Genomic DNA, 8730 nt, shown 5'->3' on the forward strand with positions numbered 1-8730 from the left:
CCATGAATGGCCCCACACCAACCCTTTTTAATAATTAATTAATTAAAAAGTAATTGTCAAATTATGTCATATTCTTCCTTGATATTTTCATGCCCTGCTTGTTTTTTTTTTTTTTTTTTTCTCGTACCATCACGAGCGTCTGCAGCCAGCCCGCCCCTAAGACAACACTGCAAAGATAAATCGCGTGATATGCTCGAACCGACCAGAGGTTGAAGTGTTACACGCACTGACGCTTGTCAACCCCAAAAGGCAGCTTTACTGCCTCTAAGATTCGATCCCACATTGATAATCATCAACCTGACAAGATTTATCCCCAGCTCAACCTTTGTCAACTCAGCTGTGCCCGGGGGCCATGCCCTACTTGTTTAATTTGGTGGCAATTGGTGGCAATGGGTAGCTAAGCAACCACCAAGTTTGTCCACTGACCTCATTGTACTGCCACTTTTTCAAAGCCATTTGATTTGCCATACATCACATCATATGCATATATATATAATGTATATTTATGTTTATGTAAAATTATAACCAAATAACAATATTAAAAACTATTGTAATTAAAATAAGGAATTGCACATCTCTTTATCCATATTTTTAATTATTAAGTAGCATTACGTTCATAAATTTTAAAAATTTTATTTATTTTTATTCATAATCATATTACTTATAATGCCCTTTTATTAAAGGGGATGTTAGATTCCTTAACTCTTATTATCATAACATTAGTGCATCTATCTTCTTTGCACGAACCATTTTAATCAAGTTTTTCTATATTATTCAAGTGTTTGGTATAATTATTTAAATTTTTTTTTTAATAAGGAACTTATCTTGTTTCTGGAACTTCACAACCTTTTTACCGGGATTTTAATTTCTATTTTTTTTCAAAATTTTTTTCTTACATTAATAAACCAAATACACTAAATTTTTTTCATAATTTGGGTTCTAAAATATATTTGTTACAATATTAGTTATACTATAGTTGTGTTAGCTAAATTAAAGTTGTATTAGCTATAGTTTTGGCAGATCTTAACCCACATCTACCCAGCTCTAATGCCATGATAATTTTGATGGAGATATGAAAGAAATTTATATCTCTATATATTACATTTGTATCAATATACAACTTAATATTTATAGTCCAAAGAAATATACAAAAGAGGCAACAAAATCAATTGACCCACATAATTTACCCTATACTATAACTAATACAACTCTAATTTGGCTAACACACCTATAGTATAGGTAAGTATTGTAACAATATCCATCAACTTAATGTTTACCCTCTATCACAAGCAATACCAAAGAGAGCCTAGCAGCATACAATATTCATCAACTTAATGTTTACCCTCTATCACAAGCAATACCAAAGAGAACCTAGCAACACACAATATTCATCAACTTAATGCTTACCCTCCATCACAAGCAATACCAAAGGGAGCCTAGCAACCTCGCGGTACACTGAGTCTTTCCTAAGCTGGAGTTTTGGAACGTTTGTGCGTCGTCTTTGTAATAGAATCATAAAGATGGAGAACACTCAAGTAAGCCAAAGCAAAATCATCCAACCATCCTTGTGACATGCCGAACTTAATGCGTTATTTCTAATTAACCTTGTTGGCACTCAAAAATCTATTATCTCAACCTAACTCAAAAAATAAAATTAAAAAAAAAAAAAACCAAAAAACAAGGTATTACTCTAAAGCTCACATATCATTTTTTTTATTGATTTAATAAATATTAAATGTTAAATACTAAAATTCATTAATCTCAATTACAATTTATGAATCGAGAGTTTTCCATTCGAAGGATCTGTCGAGGAAGACCAGCGGACCTCTCCCCAGGGTTCCAACCCAGAACCAAAAACAAGGGACTCTTCGGAATTATGTATGTATGTATGCAGACACGTGAGGAGGGAATGTTAAAAGAGTTGCGGATTGCTTTGCTTTGAGTTCAAACAGACAGTCCTTCCGCTATTCTCCTCCTCGTTCTTCACCAACTTCTCTTCCTTTTTATAGTTCCCTCCTTTCCCTTTTTCTTTCCTGTTTTTCCCCTCTTCTTCTTTATCCAAAGCTGTCCTTTGATACTTTGAGCATTATTAATACACACATTACCCCACATTCCCAATCATTTCTTCCTCGAGCAAAGGGACCAATTATGTAGCTTCAGTCTCCTTCGTCAAATTCATGTTTGATTTCATCTTCTAAGATAGATATACGCGCACTCACGCACACACACGTATTTGCTGTTCTAAAGTGATTGTGGAAACAAATACTTGAAGAATGGAAGGGGCTGTTGGCATGAAGGATGAGAAAGTACAAGAGAGGTGGATTCAGCACTACAGTAGCAGGCACCAGATCCTGCTAGTGGGCGAGGCAAATTTCTCATTCGCAGCTTCCTTAGCCACTGTATTCGGCTCTGCTCACAACATGGTCGCTACCTCTTTGGACTCTCGAGGTTAGTCATTTACTGTACATGTTTTTGAATCAATCATCAATCAGTTCGATGTATATATATATATATATATATATATATTATGTTGCTAACTTCGAACGTTGGATTCAATGTTGGAAAACATTTAATGGAAGAGCTGGTCGAGGAGAAGCACCCAAGTGCGAGAGCTAATCTGCAGCTTCTGGAGCAGTTGGGGTGCAACATTTTGCACCAAGTGGATGCCACCGCGATGATAAGAGATCCCCGCCTTGATTCCAAGCTGTTCGATAGAATAGTTTTCAACTTCCCTCATGCAGGGCTCACTTTCAACAAAAGCGATCCTTTCCAAATTGAGTAAGTACAACTCCTCAAAAACAATGAGCTACGGATTGACATTATTATTAGTTCTAGTAACTACAATAATTTTGAGATTAAAAGCATTTAAAAACATTTAAATATGTAATTTATTAGGTCATTTTGGCTATTAGGGTACTAATAAAAGTGTCATATGTAATTATGCCTTAAAAACTTATTAAGACACTTATAAATTGTGCATAATCCTTCAAAATATTTCTCTTAGTTTTACATGTGACATTTAAAAATACTTAAAAAATAACTATAAATTTAAGCATATAATAACATTTAAAAATACCTCGAAAACAAATGTGATTCTAACTGTCTTGACGCCACAAGGCCTTCCTTTCTACACAATTTCTCTTCACAACATGTGATGCTCTCTCCCTTACTTGATTCTTCTTGCAAGGCCTTTTCTCCGCACGCAATCATGTGACACCCCATGAAACGACCACGTGACAAGCTGAAAAATAACTCCAGCGTCCAGCATACTCACTTCCCCCTTGGTTCGAACCCTGGACCTCTCATTCTTTATACACACGTGTGACCACCTGATTTGTAAGGCTCCTCACTAATATGTGCGCCCATATTAATTTTATAGTAAATCAACTCTATTAGAACACTTCATCAATATGTCTTATTAGAATTATTTTAGTATAGCACTTCAAAAATTCTACCCTGTTAGATTTTTTTTATTAAGACACTTCACCAAAGTGTCTCATTAAAATTATTTTATTGAGATATTTCAAAAATTCTGCCATATTAAAATTATTTTATTAGAGCATTTCATCAAAGTATCTCATTAAAATTATTTTATTAGGACACTTTAAAAATTATCCCATATTAGATTTTTCTATTAGAGCACTGCATCGTTGTGTCTCATTAGAATTATTTTATTAAGACATTTCTTTAAATTATTTTTAAAATAGTATTTTATATAAAACTTTTTAAAAAATTCACTAAAAAATATCTCAATAAATGGTTTTTTATTGTAGTGTATATATATATATGTATATTTTTTGGTATTTTCATCATCCCTCTATGTGTACGTGTATATTCTTTAAAAAGAATAATTTGTTCTTAATTTAGGGATCCTTAAGAAATTGAGACAAATTTTGGGTATTAGGTGGATAGATAACAAGTATGTTTTTGAGGGATTTAGCCTAATTAGAAATATGAATATTTATATATATATATAAATTCTTTTTTATTTTCCCCTTTTTTCTCTCTAAAAGGGAGAAACCCAACTTGCTTCTGGAGAGTAACGGAATGTAGTCTTGATATTTAATTATCCATTACCCTTAGTAAACCTTTACTAGAACTTCTTTAACAATATCATAGGCCTTTACTTTCTTAATCATGTGGATCATGATTAGAATACCATCAAATCATAAAATAAATAATAAAGGTGACTTCCAAACTCCTCAATCATAAAAATTTGCACCCAATATTAACCACGTTGAGTACCACCCTTCTGATGATGTGTATGGATTAACTAATTTTTTCAGGCTGCACAGCAGTGTAGTAAAAGGGTTTCTTAAGAATGCTTATGAGATGTTGAGAGAGAGTGGCCAAGTACACATAACCCTCAAGACGGCTCACCCATTCAATAAATGGAAAATAGAAGATTTGGCAGAGGATGTGGGACTGAATTTGGCTGAGAAAGTGGAGTTCAGTATATATCAATATCCAGGCTATAGAAACAAGAGAGGCCATGGCAGTAGAAGCGACCGGACTTTCCCAGTTAGAGAATGCTCTACTTTCAAGTTCTGTAAGTAAGTAAATTAAATCTCTCTAATTATTTATGTCATGTTCGATCTTATCTTTACAAGTCTTGAAAGTGGAGTTAATTTTTATATTTAAACAAGATACACAAAAAGTATTTAAAAAAAATACTTTATTAACAAAATTTCATAACATCAAAAATAAATATTTATACTAAATTAAATACGATGCTTTCCCATTATAAATATAAATCAAAAGCCCAATACTGTTTTATGATCCAAACTTAAAAAAAAAAAAAAAAACACTTTATTCCTTGCTCTCCTTTTCAAGAAGAAATTAATTTGTGGACAATGTTACTTAAATATTTAAGTTTGATATTTTTATGAATATTTTATATATTTATATTAATATCACGCATAGTATAAGATATTAATAAAAAGTATTTTTATAAATAACAAATTTAAGTATTTAAATAATATATATATATATATATGTATGTATGTATGATCTTCCTTTTTAGTTCCCTCCTTTCCCTTTCCCTTTCCCTTTCCCTTTCCTCTTTTTCCCCTCTTCTTCTTTATCCAAAGCTGTCTTTTGATACTTTGATTGAGCATTAATACACACATTACCCCACATTCCCAAATCCCAATCATTTTTTCCTCGAGCAAAGGGCCCAATTCTGTAGCTTCACTCTCCTTCGTCAAGTTCATGTTTCATTTCATCTTCTAAGATACATATACGCGCACGCACGCACGCACGTTTTGGCTGTTCTAAAGTGATTGTGGAAACAAATACTTGAAGAATGGAAGGGGCTGTTGCCATGAAGGATGAGAAAGTACAAGAGAGGTGGATTCAGCACTACAGCAGCAGGCACCAGATCCTGCTAGTGGGCGAGGGAAATTTCTCATTCTCAGCTTCCTTAGCCATTGTATTCGGCTCTGCTTACAACATGGTCGCTACCTCTTTGGACTCTCGAGGTTAGTCATTTACTGTACATGTTTTTGAATCAATCATCAATCAGTTCGATATATATATATATATATATATATTAAGTTGCTAACTTCAAACGTTGGATTCAATGTTGGAAAACATTTAATGGAAGAGCTGCTCGAGGAGAAGCACCCAAGTGCGAGAGCTAATCTGCAGCTTCTGGAGCAGTCGGGGTGCACCATTTTGCACCAAGTGGATGCCACCGCGATGATAAGAGATCCCCGCCTTGATTCCAAACTGTTCGATAGAATAGTTTTCAACTTCCCTCATGCAGGGCTCACTTCCAACGAAAGCCATCCTTCCCAAATTGAGTAAGTACAACAACTCAGAAACAATGAGCTAGGGATCAACATTATTAATAGTTCTCATTATACATATCACTTCAACAATTTTGAGATTATGAGTCACTTAAAAATGTCCCAATATGTAGTTTATTGGGGATATTTTAGCTATTAGGGCACTAATAAAAGTATCCCGTGTAATTATGCCTCAAAAGCTTATTGAGACACTTACAAAATGCTGTGTAAATCCATTAAGATATCTCTCTTAATTTTACATGTAATGATATTTAAAAATATTTAGAAAATAACTATAAATTTAAGTTTGTAATAACATTTAAAAATGTCTCAAAAATAAATGTGGTTCTAATCTATGTTGCACGGAAACACTTCATAGGTGCCGTTTCCCCGTTTCTGAAACGTTTCTTATTTCCGTTTCGGACCTTATTTATGCCTATTTTTTAAAAAAAAATATCCGTCTTCACGTTTCAGCACCCAATGAAATGGTCGCATGGCAAGCTAAAAAATAACTCCAGCTAACATGCTCGCTTCCTGCTTGGCTCGAACCCTAAACCTCTCATTTCTTGTGTGTGCATGTGACCACCTGATCTGCAAGGCTCCTCACTAATATATGTGCACATATTAATTTTATAGGAAATCGACTCTATTAGGGCACTTTATCAAAGTGTCTCATTAGAATTATTTTATTAGAATATTTCAAAAACTCCACCCTATTAGATTTTTCTATTAGGACACTTCATCAAATTATCTCATTAAAATTATTTTATTGAGATATTTTAATAATTTTGTCCTATTAAAATTATTTTATTATGACACTTCAACAAAGTGTCTCATTAGAATTATTTTAGTAGGACATTTTAAAAATTCTACCCTATTAGATTTTTCTATTAGGGCAGTGCATCGCTGCGTCTCATTAGAATTATTTTATTAAAATATTTCTTTAAATTATGGATTAAAATAGTATTTTATAGGATATTTTTTAATAATAAGTGTTTTTAAAGTGCTCTAAACCTTAAACTCTAAAAAGAATGTCTCAATAAGTGTTTTCCTTATAGTGTGTATATATATATATATATTTATATCTTTTTTGGTGTTTCATCATCCCCTTATGTGTACGTGTATATTCTTTTAAGACAATAACTTGTTCTTAATTTAGGGATCCTTAAGAAATTGAGACAAATTTTGGGTATTAGGTGGATAGATAACAAGTACCTTTTCGAGGGATTTAGCCTAATTAGAAATATGAAGATTTATATATATATATATATATTCTTTTTTATTTTCCCTTTTTTTCTCACTAAAAGGGAGAAACTCAACTTGCTTATCGAGAGTAATGGAATGTAGTGTTGATATTTAATTATCCATTACTCTTAGTAAACCTTTACTAGAACTTGTTTAACAATATCATAGGCCTCTACTTTGTTAATCATGTGGATCATATGATTAGAATACCATCAAATCATAAAATAAATAATAAAAGTGACTTCCAAACCTCTCAAATCATAAAAATTTTGCACCCAATATTAACCACGAAGAGCACCACCCTTCTGATGATGTGTACGGATTAACTAATTTGTTCAGGCTGCACTGCAATGTAGTGAAGGGGTTTCTTAAGAATGCTTATGAGATGTTGAGAAAAAGTGGCCAAGTACACATAACCCACAAGACATCTCACCCATTCAGTAAATGGAAAATAGAAGATTTGGCAGAGGATGCGGGATTGGATTTGGCTGAGAAAGTGGAGTTCAGTATATATCAATATCCAGGCTATAGAAACAAGAAAGGCTATGGCAGTAGAAGCGACCGGACTTTTCCAGTTGGAGAATGCTCTACTTTCAAGTTTTGCAAAAAATTAAATTAAATCTCTTTAATTATTTATGTCATGTTCGATCTTATCTTTATAAGTCTTTGGGTTCTGAATATATATTGGATATGCAATGATAGACATTTAATTGAAAACTGAATGTTCTGCGACATATATACAAACATATATGTATTGCTATTACTCAAATTATAAGATAATGCAAATAATTATTTCGAGTGTAATAGTTAAGATGCAAATACGAGCATTTTAACGAATGCCCTAGTCGCCTTTTTGCACCTTTTCGAATCAGGTATTCCATAACTATCTTGACCTGTTAGTGGTGGTTTATCTCGATGATATTGTGATGTATAATTTTGTGTCAAAAAAATACATAAAACATTTGAGACCACGAGAGAATCACTTTAAGAAAAAAAAGATATTCCTTTGCTTAGGAAAAGAACCCTCAACCATTTCATTGAGCAGGGCAGCATCAAAATGGATTTAGAGGAGGTGAGGCGATTAGGAAGTGTTCTTGGAGTGCTGCCCCAAGGTGGTCATTAAACCTCACTATATTTTTTATCTTATTTTTTTAACTAATTTATATAGCTAATTAAATATCGTAAAATATGATTTATTTATAATTAATTAATAAAATAATTCAAAAAAATAAGTTGCATCTAAGAAAATAATTAACATTATCCTTAATTATATTTTATTAAAAATAAAGGCTCCACAGAGGAGCATGGGGTAAGGCTCAATATCAATAATAAACAGAAGGCCCAACAAAATACACTTACTCACAAAAGCCCCAATAACTACAGGCCCAGAGAAATTATGGGTATTAGGTGATAAATCATACAGCTTGTCATGTTTAATTTTGGAGGGATTTAGCCTAATTAAGGAAAACTCAATTTAAACAATAATTTTAAGTTTACTAATTGACAATATCTAAGTAGATCATTTTTTATATCTTAATGTAAAAAATTAATATTTCACTTAAAATTTGCTATTATTCTATTCTATTATGGGTTTTGTTAATGAGTGTCATTAAGACACTTGTTAGAGTGTATTTTATACACTTTTACTTTCACCATTCAAACATTTGTGTTAATTGGTAATAAAACATCATATTTT

General features: G+C 32.4%; 1 protein-coding gene across 1 annotated transcript; it reads left to right on the forward strand.

Moving 5' to 3' along the window:
* Positions 1 to 1938: 1938 nt before the first annotated feature.
* LOC127792396 (heavy metal-associated isoprenylated plant protein 41-like) lies at positions 1939 to 7756 on the forward strand. The gene is made up of 6 exons (XM_052322872.1): positions 1939 to 2448; positions 2580 to 2778; positions 4287 to 4553; positions 5305 to 5480; positions 5606 to 5804; positions 7374 to 7756. The coding sequence occupies exons 1-6, from the start codon at positions 2274 to 2276 to the stop codon at positions 7651 to 7653; spliced, it is 1296 nt and encodes a 431-aa protein (XP_052178832.1). The 5' UTR covers positions 1939 to 2273; the 3' UTR covers positions 7654 to 7756.
* The last annotated feature ends 974 nt before the right edge of the window (positions 7757 to 8730 follow it).

The sequence above is a fragment of the Diospyros lotus genome, chromosome 15, assembly GCF_014633365.1.
Source record: "Diospyros lotus cultivar Yz01 chromosome 15, ASM1463336v1, whole genome shotgun sequence".
NCBI lineage: Eukaryota > Viridiplantae > Streptophyta > Magnoliopsida > Ericales > Ebenaceae > Diospyros > Diospyros lotus.

What these genes read in the sequence shown, in the direction of transcription:
- LOC127792396 (XM_052322872.1), top strand. Translation starts at nt 2,274, where the DNA reads ATGGAAGGGGCTGTTGGCATGAAGGATGAGAAAGTACAAGAGAGGTGG. An exon ending in AGCGATCCTTTCCAAATTGA is followed by an intron (nt 2,779 to 4,286) that starts GTAAGTACAACT and finishes TAATTTTTTCAG; the next exon opens with GCTGCACAGCAGTGTAGTAA. An exon ending in TACCTCTTTGGACTCTCGAG is followed by an intron (nt 5,481 to 5,605) that starts GTTAGTCATTTA and finishes ATTTAATGGAAG; the next exon opens with AGCTGCTCGAGGAGAAGCAC.